This window comes from Danio rerio, chromosome 22 (genome assembly GCF_049306965.1).
Source record: "Danio rerio strain Tuebingen ecotype United States chromosome 22, GRCz12tu, whole genome shotgun sequence".
Lineage (NCBI taxonomy): Eukaryota > Metazoa > Chordata > Actinopteri > Cypriniformes > Danionidae > Danio > Danio rerio.
Window position 1 is genome coordinate 21159562 of NC_133197.1, and position 17209 is coordinate 21176770.

A 17209-nucleotide genomic window follows, 5' to 3' on the forward strand; every position below is an offset into this window, starting at 1 on the left:
AAGAATGCAGTGTGTTTTATTCATTTGTTTGCGTTGTGAGAAAATGCAGTGCGTTTTATTAATTTGTTTGCGTTGTAAGAATGCAGTGTGTTTTATTCATTTGTTTGCGTTGTGAAAATGCAGCGCGTTTTTCTCAGTAGTTTGAGTTATGAGAAAATGCAGTGCGTTTTATTAATTTGAGTTGTGAGAAAATGCAGTGCGTTTTATTAATTTGTTTAAGTTGTGAGAAAATGCAGTGTGTTTTATTAATTTGAGTTATGAGAAAATGCAGTGCGTTTTTCTAATTTGTTTGCGTTGTGAGAAAATGCAGTGCATTTTATTAATTTGATTTATGAGAAAATGCAGTGCGTTTTATTAATTTGAGTTGTGAGTAAATGCAGTGCGTTTTATTAATTTGTTTGCGTTGTGAGAAAATGCAGTGCGTTTTTCTAATTTGTTTGCGTTGTGAAAAAATGCAGTGCGTTTTATTAATTTGTTTGAGTTGTGAGAAAATGCAGTGTGTTTTTCTAATTTGTTTGTGTTGTGAGAAAATGCAGTGCGTTTTATTAATTTGTTTTCGTTGTAAGAATGCAGTGTGTTTTATTCATTTGTTTGCGTTGTGAGAAAATGCAGTGCGTTTTATTAATTTGTTTGCGTTGTAAGAATGCAGTGTGTTTTATTCATTTGTTTGCGTTGTGAGAAAATGCAGTGCGTTTTATTAATTTGTTTGCGTTGTAAGAATGCAGTGTGTTTTATTCATTTGTTTGCATTGTGAAAATGCAGCGCGTTTTTCTCAGTAGTTTGAGTTATGAGAAAATGCAGTGCGTTTTATTAATTTGAGTTGTGAGAAAATGCAGTGCGTTTTATTAATTTGTTTAAGTTGTGAGAAAATGCAGTGTGTTTTATTAATTTGAGTTATGAGAAAATGCAGTGCGTTTTATTAATTTGTTTTCGTTGTGAGAAAATGCAGTGTGTTTTATTAATTTGTTTTTGTTGTGAGAAAATGCAGTGTGTTTTATTAATTTGTTTTCGTTGTGAGAAAATGCAGTGCGTTTTATTAATTTGTTTTCGTTATGGGAAAATGCAGTGCGTTTTATGAATTTGTTTGCATTGTGAGAAAATGCAGTGCGTTTTATTAATTTGTTTTCGTTGTGAGAAAATGCAGTGCGTTTTATTAATTTGTTTTCGTTATGGGAAAATGCAGTGCGTTTTATGAATTTGTTTGCATTGTGAGAAAATGCAGTGCGTTTTATTAATTTGTTTTCGTTATGGGAAAATGCAGTGCGTTTTATGAATTTGTTTGCATTGTGAGAAAATGCAGTGTGTTTTTCTAATTTGTTTTCATTGTGAGAAAATGCAGTGCGTTTTATTAATTTGTTTTCTTGTGAGAAAATTTAGTGCGTTTTATTAATTTGTTTTCGTTGTGAGAAAATGCAGTGGGTTTTACTAATTTGTTTGCGTTGTGAGAAAATGCAGTGCGTTTTTGTAATTTGTTTGCGATGTGAGAAAATGCAGTGCTTTTTATTAGTTTGTTTGCAATGTGAGAAAATGCAGTGCATTTTATTGGTTTGTTGACGTTGGGAGAAAATGCAGTGTGTTTTATTAATTTGTTTGCGATATGAGAAAATTCAGCATGCGTTATTCATTTGTTTGCAATGTGAGGATTTGCAGCATGTGTGCTGTCAAACAGATAAATATCTTTTCTTAATTTGCTGGTTTTTTGTAATTTTAGGACGTAAAATCTTTAATTGCAGCACGTTAAGCTCATTAATAGAAACATTTTAAACAAAATTTAAAAGACAGTACAATAAAAAAAGGGAATAACCAAACAAAAAAAAAAGCTATGTTTAATTTTCAACTTGTATGTAAGTGACGTTTTTATTCTATGAGGAAATAGATGTTTATGTAATGCCAATATATGTTACCTACGTACTTAAAATTAAAAATAGATCGAATCATTATCCCATTATACCTCGCTAAACACAACCTTGTTCTACTTAATAGTTGATATTAGAAAAGCATGACAATTCAAGTTTAACTCCCTTAATCTGTTAAATTAAAGATATTAGATTAAATCAGACAGATGCATCCTAAGGGAACTAGTGAAATATGGACAAATGATCTGAACATTTATGGCTCCCACTGGAAAACCAGACAGTGATTGAGTGAAGTTTGCTACTTCTTTCTCTTTTTTTAGCTTTTGTTGCCTTTTGTAGTTGGCTTTTAACAAAGTTATTGATCCAGACCGTGACCCTGCACATGCACTCTCACTAATTGCAAACGGGCACAGCGACCCTATTCTAAAAGCTAAAATTACCACAGCTTATAATGCAATGCATGTGTGACAAATGGAAAATCAACAAAATCTCTGCACAACACCTCAAAGAGGTCACCCAAAGTTGTTGATTTAGGAAAATGTATCAAGAAAAAAACAAGTCATTTGTGAGCTATGAAGCAAGTGTGAGATTTTTTTTCCAACACCGCAGACCTGAGGTTTCCACCAAGATAGTGTATACACATAAGCAACTGAAATGGAATATAGAGTATTTTGGGGCTTCCTGTTTATTTGGCCTCGTGGAGTCTTTGCGTTTACTTTTTTGGGCAGTTGCGAAAAAAATGACGTCAGAGTTAAAGGAAGAGACTGTTTGTCAAACAAGCACAGCGTCTTGCACAAGCCCTGTGAATGTGACAACTCAGATGTTGTCGACAGCAAGAGAAGACCAGAAAGCGTCTGAAAGAGAACTGTTAGATGATCCAAACTTCAGCAACGCTGCTGTGAGGTATTTAAGAAGTTAATTTCCTCTATATTAACTGCTGTTAATGATGCTTTAAATTCTTAAGCACTCAAATGTGCCCTGTAACAAGCCATTTGACAAGTACTGTAAGTCTTTTTATGCTTTCATTGTTAATTTTAATTAAATTAAAAGGCAGTATTCATAATGACCACAAAGGCACTTTCCTGAATAGTGATTATCTTGATCCGCGGCATGAAAGGTGACACTTTGAAGGGCAACACTTGATTTTAAGTACTAATTCTTACTCTAAACTTGTGGCTTATGCATATTAAGATATTAGCTGTTTTTGACACTTTATTGTATGTATTCTGCATGATCTCATTCTACATCCTTAATCCTAATATTAAAGTGTGACCAAGTAAAATACACATTAATATGTTATATAGCTGTGCACCAATAGATTTGCTCTTTACTGTTATACTTTCAGTGGTGAAAATTAAACCACACTGTACTGAACTAAACTGAACTGATATCTGAAAACTGGACTGACATTGTTTTAATTTACTATAATCTTCTGTGTTAAGCTGCTTTCACAATTCACATTGTAAAAGTGCTATAGAAATAAAGATTAATTAAAAATTGAACTAATTTCAGTTTATTATAAAGGCATCTTTATTTAATCTGTGCAGTATAAAAAATGTTTGAGTACAAACAACAATTAACAATGTTATTTTTGTATGAGCTTTCACTTTAAGAAGCCTGTAATAAATATTAGTGATGGCTAAACATAAAGAACTTTTTTTTTTCTACCCAGCTAAACCTTAGCATTTATGCTATACCAATGTGTTTCAATGTCTTATTTGAATATTTCCTCCCCACTCCAGTATTTCCATGCTGTGATGCAAAAATACAAACAATTTATATTGCTTTTGTCTTTCCACAAGAATTAGCCTTAACCGCGATAGTGGCATTCAAAACATAAGACCCATCATTCACCTTCATCTATCGCGGCAGGCTTTGTATCTGTAATAAATGCAAGGAGGTGCTCAGGCAGATGTGCATTAGCTAATGTTGCCTGAACGCAGCTGGGCTGGGCAGAGCTAATAGACAGACCATAACACTATGACATCACCAGGAGAGTGGGGGGAAGATAGGCTGAGAGAGAAAGAGAGAGAGAATGAAGAAGAGAGGGAGGGATCAAGTAAGCCACAGTAAGGGACAGTGTCAGAAAGCAGAGAGGGGACGCAGGGCTAGACTGAGTCCGCAGTGAATCTTGTGGATTTCTCCTTTGCATCTCCACTGCATCTTTCCGTTTCCCTTTCCCTAGCCATCCCCCTTCCCCTCCCTATTCCCCCCACTGTCCTCTCCGCTCTGGACCGCTCCTCCGGGCATGCTACTTAAGCCCAAGTATGACCGCTTCCGGAACGACTCTGTGACCTCCTCCGACGATCTTATGCAGAGCCTGGCCATGAGCGGGAAGGTGGTGGCCACACCGGTGGCCTCCTCGTCCGCGCCGGGCCTGGAGCTGCCGCCCCTGCAGACCGCTGCTCTACCTCCTCCTTCAGCCCAGGTGTTGGCTGACTCGCCCGGGATGGACAGCGAGCAGGATGGCACCACCACCTTCTGCATGCTCATCCCCAAAATGCCCCAGTGGAAGTTCTCCAACTCTTTGCTCAGCCGTAGCCCATCAAACAGCAGCTCTAGCTCCAATTCCAGCAAGGATTCTGGCAGGGCACCTCCGACCGATAGTTCCCCTGCTGCGGCTTCTGGGGGGACGGCTGCTGCCAGCGGTCCTGTGGCTAGCCTTGCAGCTGTGTTCAACTCCTGTGACCCTGTTTGTGTGGGCCCCTGTTCCCTACAGGCCTCCAGGAGACAGAGGGCCAGTCAGAGAGAGTCCAGCGCAGGGGCCGCCGAGGGGAGTCCAGGGGGCTCTGGGAGCTTCAGGACCGGGATGAACCGGAGGACCAGGGTGGAGGGAATATGGCTCGGGGATAACTTCACCCAGAAGGGCAGCTTCATCAACAAGCCGTCTCAAGGGTGGTTGCACCCAGACAAAAAGATCAGCAGCACAGGGGCTTCCTACATCGTCAGGGTGAGTCCCCTATACTTATCTCCTCATCTCACCATGCTTTCCGTCTAATGTTTGTTTCTGCAATGGTGTCAATATGCTGCTGTCTAGTCTTGTCGATAGGCATTCATTTACATGCATTGCACCATCTTATGCAGCTCTGAAGATGCAGAGACTTGAATAAACAACTGCAGGATCCGTCTCTTTAAAAGCTGAGTTCAACTGCTTATGATAGGAGAACAATGGCGCTCTATTTGCTGCAGTGTATTGGTTATGTCAGGGTTCATCTGCTTGAGGAGAAAGCAGGAATATATAATTTAATCCAGATATATTGCTTTGTGTGGTACTGCGACTGCGTCAGAGCAGGGGCCAGGCGAGGGTAAACAAACCGAAGTAAACAACAAACTAGAGCTGATGGGAGGTGGAGGGTGGCTCATTGTTTATGATGGAGTATGAGTGACGGCTGTTCGCAGAATTTGATCCCAAGATGGACATTTGCGCAATTCCCAGTTGTGCCTTTTGGGATCAATAACGGTCCATACATACATGTGCTTTCTTTAATAAATTAAAAAGAGCTGAAGTTAGCATACATGCTAATATATCACAAAGATTGTTAATATATTTGTTTATGTAGGTTTGGTAACCAAACAAATTTAAAGAGAACTGATAATTTACTCTCCCTTCATTTGTCACAAACCTGCTTGGGTTTTTTTCTTCTCCTGAATCTAAAGCAAGATATTTGGAAAAAACTAGAGATCTTGATTTCCATAGTATTTAGTTTTCCTAACGTGGATGTCAATGGTCACAGGTTTAACTCTTTTAAAAAATATTTTATTTCAGAAACATAACGAAAAATGTTTGGAACCACATGAGGTTAAACTAACCCTTTAAGTACTATATTTTTAGTAGATATAGTGGATATAACCCTGTATTTCAGTCTCTGGCTTGCATCTTGGTCAGCCAAGGGTTACTAATGTTGGCAGACTATTTGACGTCAATAACAGCAGCGATCCTCTCTCTACCCAGTTTCTCACCCCATCGTCCCTGCACTCATCCACCCCACCGTGTGTGTACAGCCCTCAAGCCTAGACTGGGCCTGCGCACGCTACTTAATTGCATTACACAGGCACCATTCATTCGTTTATTCAATTAGGTTTAATCACAGTCATTTGTATCACATGTGTAGCAGAGGAAACAGGCATGGAAGGGGGCTGTTAGCCAAACAACACTCTGGCATGTTGGCACACTACAAATAAGGGATTTTAGATTCTTGCTTTGTTCGACTAACCATAGTAAAGAAAACTTTTATTTTCAATACTCAAATCTGTATGAATCCTAGATGACAAACTATTTAGATAATATTCAGAATTAATGGTCATTTCCTCACATGCATGCATTTCCTTTGACTTGCCAGTCTTTTATTTACATGTTTATATTTCCATCATGGTGACAAACATATACATCATTCAGTGAAGTCACTCGTAAGCCGTAACTTTAGCTGCAGCATCACTGGTGGATGTTGCCATTTTTTGTGCTTGCCATAATTAAATTTTGTGGAAACATCCTTTACGTTTCGATGTTTGGGACTTGAGGATTTTATTTCTGTGAAGAGAGTGTTAATTTAACATGCAACATCTAGTGCCACAATGGGTTCTTTGAGAAATAGAGGAAGCAAAAGAAATGCAGTAGAAGAAAGGGAAGAAGCTTCATCACACTGATTGAACACTTCCCGCTGCTGACTAATCTAGTTAAGATGTCTGCGATGGGTTTCTTGGAAAGAGATGGGCTGGAGTCATGATACATGCTTAAAAAAGTTTAAGGAGACAGTATTGAACTTATTCTAATGCGGAGGTGCACTCGATTTCGCAAACAAAGTCAAAAACGGTTGAAAACTCAAACTACCTGCTCTACAAACAAGTGTGAAAATATCAATTTGCAACATCAAGCAACATAATGAGCTGTTTTTAACATCTGAAAATGAATGGAAGTGAAATAGAACGGAAGTCTCGAGCCAAAGAGATTTAAGGTTGCGCCCGCTCATCAATACTATAAAAAGAAATCAATATCTAAAAATCCTAGATTACTTTCTTAATTCTGGGGTATTTTTTTTACGTAATAATGAACACGCTGACTAGCATAGTAAATACGACAGTACTACAGAAAATGTATCCCACAATAAAAAAATACAGTCTTGTAGTTTTGTCCAACATAGGCTCACTCGAAAATGTAGCCCTATATACGTTTCTGGAGATTGTGATTTACGTAGCCAGAGGTACAAATGGCTGCATTTCGTCTTTAAAACGAACACTTTTCGTCTTTAAAAGGACGCCGGGGCTGGAGTTAGGTAAAGAATGGTTCCAAAAAGTGGACAAAAGACAAAAACGAAAGACAAAAAATAAATAAACATGTAAATCACAGGGTGAGATTGTAGTAAAAATCTGAAAACGTGGTAAAAAATCAGGTTGCTGCGAGGGCTTTTTTTTCTGGATTGCTTTTGAAAACATTGCGGTTTGGTTTAGGGAATAGGGTCAGTGGCGATCAATAGCCACATTTCCACTGTCGGGCCAGTGCGAGCCAGGGCTTTAATCGGGCTAGGCCTGGCCAATCACCCAGGAAGTTGAGGCCGAAATCATGTCGCGTTTCCACTGTCGCGCTAGTAGCTTGCAGCGCGTCATGCAAACCCCGCCCCCAGAACATACGGAATCACACAACCCGCTCACTTCTGCGGGAATCAGGTAGATAAAGCACACCATCGCATCATCACGAAACCTTTAAAATGAAGACAACCAAAACAAACAAATGACACGTTACTGTACAGAAGTACATGATATGTCTATACGCACTGGCCTGTGTGTTTCCATTCATTATATTCATTTAATCGCCGACCGACTGTTGGCATTGAATATCGAGTGGTCTCGCCAGCGCAAGGAGCACACTATCCATAATATAACACCACAGAAATTCTCTGTTTATTACTTGGTAGAAAATGTTTTTTATAACATCCTCATTTAGATAAACACCGTCAAACATTCAGCCCAAATGCTCCGGAGAGAGCTGAAATTAATTTTTAAATTAATTTTTAATTTTATTTGATATTAATTATTCCTTATAGGCTACATGACACTTAATAATTTTGTGATTTTAAGGAAAGTGTTAAGTGCTTAAGCACATAAGAGCAATTAATAAAATATAGCGGTGGGAGTATCGGTTGGTTGGTCAGTCAGTAACTCAGTCGACAGCAGCCTCTGGCAGATTTACGCGAGAACAGCAGGCATAAATGGTACTCGTGAGAGAAATTTGAGTTTTAAAAAAGCATACACAGCGCCCACTGGTGGAGTCGCAAAAAAAACTGCAAAAATTAGCTTCTGGGATGTATTTTGCTCTGTATATATGGGTATGTAATCAGAATGAGCCTGGTTGGTTTTCACAACACAAAAAAAAAAAAGTGTGTTCACATTCAGCAGGTCTGGTTTAATTAAAATTCTAGTGTTGATTGGTTTGTTGTGCAATTCGTTTAAATAAGTGTACTCACTGCCAGTCGAACCTTGATGCACACAAAACAAATGGTCTGAGACTACTGAAAAACAGGTGCAACATGTACCAAAGACATCTAAACAAACCGAAAACAGGATGTGATGTCACAAAAACACAACCTTAAGAAAGACAAAATGCTGACGCATACTTTTGTTCATCATAGCCTCAATGTTGCCCAATACAGATCAATACAGGTTTTACAGATTACAGTTTGTTTGTGTGTGTAATAGATTAATTCCTGGAGCCAATTAGACTCATTTACTCATTTAAATACTATGCCATGTGCGCATCAGATTTAGCCCGACACAGCATTTGATTGTTTTGTATTATAATCACGAAATATATGCTGTAAAATCTTTTTTTTTTGTATACTTTGATGAATGTTCTCAAACTCAATTCCTACAGAGCCACAACTCTTTAGCTCCAATCACCTCCAACTAGCACCTGAATAATAGTTTCTAGTAGCTTTGATCACCTTGATTTGATTGATTTAGGGCTGAAAAAAAAATCTGTGCAGAGCTGGGGCCATCTAGAAATTTGTGTATCCACAAAGCGGACAAGACCCAAATGTACTGTATTAGCAAACAAACTAAAAGTGAGAACACATCCTGAGAACATTTTCATTGAGGGTACTGTCCCTTTCAGAGAAGTCAGTGTAGAAAACGTGGGTAACGCTTTCTTTTACAACCCGCAAAGTACCGCGTAAGTACAGTGAAATTACAGTGTACTTTTCTGTACGTACTGTGTAAGTATAATGAACGTATGTGTAGGTATGAGGGAACAAACCGTAATGCTTGGGTAAAAAGGGGGTAACAACCAGATGTTCATCACGAAAATGACCGCGTAAGTACAGTGAAATAACGGTGTACTTTTCTGTACCTATAGTGTAAGTATAAATAACGTTTACGTAAGTATAAGGGAACAAACTGTAATGCTCGGGTAATAAGGGGGTAGCAACCAGATATTCAGCATGAAAGGTACCGCGTAAGTACAGTGAAATAACGTTGTACTTTTCTTTAAATTGCAAAAGAACAAACCATAATGTTTGCGTAAAAGGGGAGTAACAATAAGATATCCATCACGCAAAGAAGTATATTAAGTTTACGATGTACATTTCTTCAAGTATTGTATACATATAAAGAATTATGCAAGGATGGTGACAACCTATTGCTATCTGCAAATGTACTGTATATGCACCTGCGTGAGTACATTAGTACTCTTATTCAGTGCTTGGGTTTTATATGGGGTGTTTAATGAATAAAAGGTTTACAACCTGTGAAATTATGAACCCTTATTGTATACTGTATGTATTTTAAATCTGCAATTCAATATAAAATATATTTCCATACACTACTTACCTTATGTTTACTCGTCGATCTCACCAAAGCCATCAATGTCTCCATAACTCACTATCAACAAATAACTTTGCATGACATAGGCCTACCGTCAGGGTTCAATGCAGATTAAAACAGGCTCGCATCTTTACTGCTGTTGCACAGGGGGGCTAACTGTTGCATTTCAGTAAATGTAAAGCTGATGCTTTATAGAAAAATCTAGTAATTTGGTCTTCAATCAATAAAAACTGCTGCTGTAGTTTACTCTGTTCTTAGTGTTCAAGTATACACTAGTATGTTAAAGTTCAGCTTCTTCCCTCTTTGTTCCCTGTAGTTAAAGGGTAAATACAGTATTTGTTCCCTCCTTGTTCCCTGTACTTACAGGGTAAATACCACCTTTGAGGGTTGTAAATTAAAGTGAAGCTTTGTTCCTCCCTTGTTACCTGTACTTACAGGGTAAATACCACATTTGAGGGTTGTAAATTAAAGTGAAGCTTTGTTCCTCTCTTGTTACCTCCTTGTTCCCTGTACTTACAGGGTAAATACCACATTTGAGGGTTGTAAATTAAAGTGAAGCTTTGTTCCTCTCTTGTTACCTCCTTGTTCCCTGTACTTACAGGGTAAATACCACATTTGAGGGTTGTAAATTAAAGTGAAGCTTTGTTCCTCTCTTGTTACCTCCTTGTTCCCTGTACTTACAGGGTAAATACCACATTTGAGGGTTGTAAATTAAAGTGAAGCTTTGTTCCTCTCTTGTTACCTGTAGTTAAAGGGTAAATACAACATTTGTTCCCCCCTTGTTCCCTTTAGTTTACAATGTAAAATCTTAAAGGCAGTGAAATAAATATACAAACACACAATATATTTCTTCTTTACTTTGTAACCTTTATTTTAATAAATAAGCATTTTAAAAGACTTCATATTAATCAAACATTGTCTTGTCTATCATTGCCTATACTCATTCATTTTCTCTTCGGCTTTGTCCTTTTGTTAATCTGTGGTCGCCACAGTGGAATAAACCACCATCTTATCCAGCATATGTTTTACGCAGTGGATGCCCTTCCAGCTGCAACCCATCACTGGGAAACATCCATACATACTCATTCACACACATACACTACGGACAATTTTACCTTACCCAATGTCACCACATATTTTTGGACTTGTGGGAGCACCCGGAGGAAACCCACGCTAACATGGGGAGAACATGCAAACTCCACACAGAAATGCCAACTGACCCAGCCGAGGCTCGAACCAGCGACCTTCTTGCTGTGAGGCGATTGTGCTACCCACTGCGCCTGCCTATACTCAAACAGCAAAATAACACATTATTTCCTTCCCCCTTTTTTTCTGGCATCTCTTGCTTGGCTTCCTCTTCTGCTCTTCTCAGCTTCCACTGAGGACTCTGATGGTGAGTGGCTGATGAAATCCCATGGGTCTTGCTGCTCTGCATTTATATAAAATATATAAACAGACAGAAAGGCTTTTAGTAAGCTATAGACATGTTTATTTTCCTGTTTAATGTGTGTGTAGTGGTTGTCCAACAATTTCACACACTAAACATTTACAGATACCATACAGACACTATACATTACTATCAAACAAAAGTACTATGATCAGATCATATGGGAGATTGTGATCATTTATAGTGATCATAATTAAAGCGCAGAGGGGAAAAGGCTTAAATATATGTGCAGGCCGTATAGACTTTGAAGTAAAGATTATTTGCAGTTCAGTGTACATATTTAAATTCTGTGTTACTCATTAAATGGTAAGTAAATGTAACGTTTGGGTTAACTACCCCTAAGGTTAGTTTTTGATTAAAGTACATGTCTTAACCCATCATTAGTCCTAAATAAAGTGAAAGATAACATAACATGGTTGATGTACTGTTATGGACCCTTTTTACATTTCAGCACAGTGAATGGGAAAGTACAACACATTTTTTTTACAATCTTCTTTGCTCAAATAAAATGAAAACTTTACGATGGTGTTGTCTCGACAATTAGAAAAATAAAAAAAAATAGTGTGAAACTGATAACGCCAGCAAGAAGAGAGAATAACTTCTAATTTACTCATGACCATAGACACTGTTTGAAACACCTCGCACATGTAATCATATTATGTAATGCATACGTAGATACAAATAAATGTTATTTTATAAAAAAAAATCATATAAAAAACTCAAGGATTTTAGATCCTGATGATCGTTAAACGCGTCATAACAGTGTTGTGAAAAGGGTGTAATTGTTAAAAATAGGTACAGACATCAGATATAAACAAAAACCTAAACAAACACTTCTATGTACATAACGTCATAAAAATACTTGTTTTATTTACCTCGCGCTGCCGTCCTTGTACTGCCGTGAACAGGAAATTCTGGGAATGGAAGACGGAGAGTTGAATCGATTCGTCTTCAACAAACCGATCAGTGTGACATCAAAACATCGCGAGAACAACAGACAGCTCCGTGTGCATTTGAATCCATCTCGCGATATTGTATCACTTCAGGTACGCGCCTACTGATTCGTTGATTCAAACGAGTTGTGAATCAAGAAGCCTCTAAAGATCCGAATCAAACTGCAGCAGCACGCCACGAGGTTTTGCTCAGACTTTTGGGACGTTTGGAATTGCTCCGTCTTGTCACCATGTAACACATGTGAGTAAATCGTTGTCAGTAAATAAGGCTATTGTTACGATTAGAAATTGTGCATTAACCAGATTATATTTATTTTGTTTCATTTGTTTTTAGCGTAACATTAACGTTAGTTCATGGCCGAATCTAAACGGCCAGCAGCGAATATTTACCAATGTTTACTGTCGTTTACTTTGCACATCTTAGAAATGTTGCCAAAGTTCCTATGGATTTAGTTTCTTCATGTCATTCCAGAAAGACTGGATGATGAGCAGGTCAGATCTCTGTGGCTGTTGTCATACTGACTGTGCAGACGATTTTCTCCCTTTATACGTTAATTACAGCAAAGTTAATGACAAAATTAATGTTTGGAAATGTAAATTGATATTTTCTGTAGCATGCCAGTTTGATATATCAATACCCCCCCCCCCCCCCCCCCCCAATTACTAGTAACGTTTGCCTAGGACTTTAGCACAGTAGCCTACTATTTAAGCCTTTTCCCCTCTGCGCTTTAATTATTATCACTATAAATGATCACAATCTCCCATATGATCTGATGATAGTACTTTTGTTTGATAGTTATGTATAGTGTCTGTATGGTATCTGTAAATGTTTAGTGTGTGAAATTGTTGGACAACCACTACACACACATTAAACAGGAAAATAAACATGTCTATAGCTTACTAAAAGCCTTTCTGTCTGTTTATATATTTTATATAAATGCAGAGCAGCAAGACCCATGGGATTTCATCAGCCACTCACCATCAGAGTCCTCAGTGGAAGCTGAGAAGAGCAGAAGAGGAAGCCAAGCAAGAGATGCCAGAAAAAAAGGGGGAAGGAAATAATGTGTTATTTTGCTGTTTGAGTATAGGCAGGCGCAGTGGGTAGCACAATCGCCTCACAGCAAGAAGGTCGCTGGTTCGAGCCTCGGCTGGGTCAGTTGGCATTTCTGTGTGGAGTTTGCATGTTCTCCCCATGTTAGCGTGGGTTTCCTCCGGGTGCTCCCACAAGTCCAAAAATATGTGGTGACATTGGGTAAGGTAAAATTGTCCGTAGTGTATGTGTGTGAATGAGTATGTATGGATGTTTCCCAGTGATGGGTTGCAGCTGGAAGGGCATCCACTGCGTAAAACATATGCTGGATAAGATGGTGGTTTATTCCACTGTGGCGACCACAGATTAACAAAAGGACAAAGCCGAAGAGAAAATGAATGAGTATAGGCAATGATAGACAAGACAATGTTTGATTAATATGAAGTCTTTTAAAATGCTTATTTATTAAAATAAAGGTTACAAAGTAAAGAAGAAATATATTGTGTGTTTGTATATTTATTTCACTGCCTTTAAGATTTTACATTGTAAACTAAAGGGAACAAGGGGGGAACAAATGTTGTATTTACCCTTTAACTACAGGTAACAAGAGAGGAACAAAGCTTCACTTTAATTTACAACCCTCAAATGTGGTATTTACCCTGTAAGTACAGGGAACAAGGAGGTAACAAGAGAGGAACAAAGCTTCACTTTAATTTACAACCCTCAAATGTGGTATTTACCCTGTAAGTACAGGGAACAAGAGAGGAACAAAGCTTCACTTTAATTTACAACCCTCAAATGTGGTATTTACCCTGTAAGTACAGGGAACAAGGAGGTAACAAGAGAGGAACAAAGCTTCACTTTAATTTACAACCCTCAAATGTGGTATTTACCCTGTAAGTACAGGTAACAAGAGAGGAACAAAGCTTCACTTTAATTTACAACCCTCAAATGTGGTATTTACCCTGTAAGTACAGGTAACAAGGGAGGAACAAAGCTTCACTTTAATTTACAACCCTCAAAGGTGGTATTTACCCTGTAAGTACAGGGAACAAGGAGGGAACAAATACTGTATTTACCCTTTAACTACAGGGAACAAAGAGGGAAGAAGCTGAACTTTAACATACTAGTGTATACTTGAACACTAAGAACAGAGTAAACTACAGCAGCAGTTTTTATTGATTGAAGACCAAATTACTAGATTTTTCTATAAAGCATCAGCTATACATTTACTGAAATGCAACAGTTAGCCCCCCTGTGCAACAGCAGTAAAGATGCGAGCCTGTTTTAATCTGCATTGAACCCTGACGGTAGGCCTATGTCATGCAAAGTTATTTGTTGATAGTGAGTTATGGAGACATTGATGGCTTTGGTGAGATCGACGAGTAAACATAAGGTAAGTAGTGTATGGAAATATATTTTATATTGAATTGCAGATTTAAAATACATACAGTATACAATAAGGGTTCATAATTTCACAGGTTGTAAACCTTTTATTCATTAAACACCCCATATAAAACCCAAGCACTGAATAAGAGTACTAATGTACTCACGCTGGTGCATATACAGTACATTTGCAGATAGCAATAGGTTGTCACCATCCTTGCATAATTCTTTATATGTATACAATACTTGAAGAAATGTACATCGTAAACTTAATATACTTCTTTGCGTGATGGATATCTTATTGTTACTCCCCTTTTACGCAAACATTATGGTTTGTTCTTTTGCAATTTAAAGAAAAGTACAACGTTATTTCACTGTACTTACGCGGTACCTTTCATGCTGAATATCTGGTTGCTACCCCCTTATTACCCGAGCATTACAGTTTGTTCCCTTATACTTACGTAAACGTTATTTATACTTACACTATAGGTACAGAAAAGTACACCGTTATTTCACTGTACTTACGCGGTCATTTTCGTGATGAACATCTGGTTGTTACCCCCTTTTTACCCAAGCATTACGGTTTGTTCCCTCATACCTACACATACGTTCATTATACTTACACAGTACGTACAGAAAAGTACACTGTAATTTCACTGTACTTACGCGGTACTTTGCGGGTTGTAAAAGAAAGCGTTACCAAAACGTGCCTGCTGTGTTAAAGGGATTATTTTATATTCATACCAAACTGTTTCAAGGTCAATTTGTCGGTTCTTCCCCGACACACTCATGTATTTGCTAACGAAGCAAACACAGACAGAACAAAAAAAAAAAAAACCCAAGTCATGTTAAAAGATTAAGCCATACTTTATTTTAAGGTGCAATTCTCACTATTAATAAACAATTAACTATGATTTTGCCTCAGTAAACTCATAATTTGCTGCTTATTAATAGTTATTAAGGTAGTAGTTGGGTTATGGTGATGGCTAGGGATGTAGAATCATGCAGAATATGTATTTTATAAGTGCTAATAAACAGCCAGACACTCTCAGTAATGAGAATGGCACTTAAACTAAAATGTCACCAAAGATTAAGGAATTTAACCTAGAGGTTATGTGTTTGTCCATTATTTTCCCCCAAATTTGGCTTGAAATAACCCATTATTTTAAGTGTACATAAAGTTTCACTTCTATAGAACATAAAAATAGTGGTTCAGTTCATTAATGAAGCCAACAGGCTTAAATGTTTAGTGTGTCTAGTTTCCAACTATACAGATTTAGAAAGACATTAGGGTGAGTAACTTTTGACAGACTTCACGTTTAGACTTCACATGATTTATGCCACTTTAAAGGAACAGTTCTCCCAAAAATGAAAATACTGTAATCATTTACTCTCCACGCTATTTATTCATGCCTTTTTGAGTTTCTCTCATCTGTTTAACTAGACTGATCCCACGAAAAATCTTTATTAACGTTTATTTTATGTTATCTTTTTCCCGTTTTCTCAGTTTAGTGTCTAATTTGTTCGAATTCTATCAGTCGTAGTTTGTCGTACAAAAAAGTATGATTTTTAAAAAGGAGGCATAGAACCAAACCCCACCCCTATACCCAACCATTATTGGGGGAGAGAATCATACTAAATCATACGAATGAGATGATATGAATTCATACGAAGTAGCCACTAAATCAAAAAGTTACAAATTGCCGTAAGAGCATAGGTTGAACAAAAAAGATGATATTTTGACAATCATTGGAAACCGTTAGCCATTGACTTTCATGGTGTTATTTTTCATACTATGAATGTCAGCTATGTTTCTATTCAACTATTTTTGTGCCCATTTTTGGAACATTGCATGAAAAAAAAAAACTTTAATGGAAATGCACTTACTACATAAATTCTAGCATGAATATCAAAAATGTCATGAGATTTTATTTATGTAATAACAAAAAATAGGCACGATGAGATGGTATTAATGGACAACTAGCAGACTGACCACATTTTAAAACATCAGTAATGTTGTCTTGTTCATTTTAAAATCCCTCAGCCAAAGTCTGTCATCAGAGTGGTCCGATAAATTATTACCTACCTAAACGCCATTGCGTTTTGTTTTTATCTTTTCGGGTGCATGTACTTTTATTATATAAGAAAAATGGCCCACAGTAGCCTCTCCTACAATAGCTAATAGGGTATATGCACACAGACCTTTAATTTTCAGTCAGCCAGCCCAATTGCTCATAGTGAACTATCGTGACATTACAAAATTGGAACGTTTAAGATCTGATTTCACGAGGACTGTTTATTTACTTTTTAATGTTTATTTTACGTTATCTTTTTATGTTTTGTCAGTTTAGTGGTTCATTTGTATGAATTCGATCAGTTGTAGCTCAGTCGTACGAAAAAGTATGGTTTTCAAAAGAAGGTGTGGGACCAAACCCCACCCCTAAACCCAACCATCAATGGGGCACAAGATAATCATTATAAATTGTAAAAATGAGATCATACGAATTAGCGACTAAATCAAAAAGTTACGATTTGCCATGAGATAGCATTGGTTGAACACAAAAGATAATATCGTGACAAATATTGGAAACCGCTAGTCATTGACTTACATAGTGTTAATTTTAAATGAATGTCAGTAGCTATGTTTCCATTCAACTATTTTTATGCGCGTTTATGAAACAAGATGATCCGGTGAAGTCACAATTTCCATTTATGAAGACCGGTG

General features: G+C 37.5%; 1 protein-coding gene across 16 annotated transcripts in view; it reads left to right on the forward strand.

Annotated features, from left to right (window-relative positions):
• Window positions 1-17209, forward strand: part of shc2 (SHC (Src homology 2 domain containing) transforming protein 2) — a 45497-nt gene that overhangs the window by 6310 nt on the left and 21978 nt on the right. For 12 of the 16 annotated variants that reach the window (XM_073936599.1, XM_073936603.1, XM_073936604.1 and 9 more), the window contains 1 exon segment: window positions 4576-4806. In XM_073936599.1, the coding sequence (XP_073792700.1) occupies window positions 4666-4806 (141 nt within the window). In that variant the 5' untranslated portion in view covers window positions 4576-4665. 16 annotated transcript variants of the gene reach the window in all.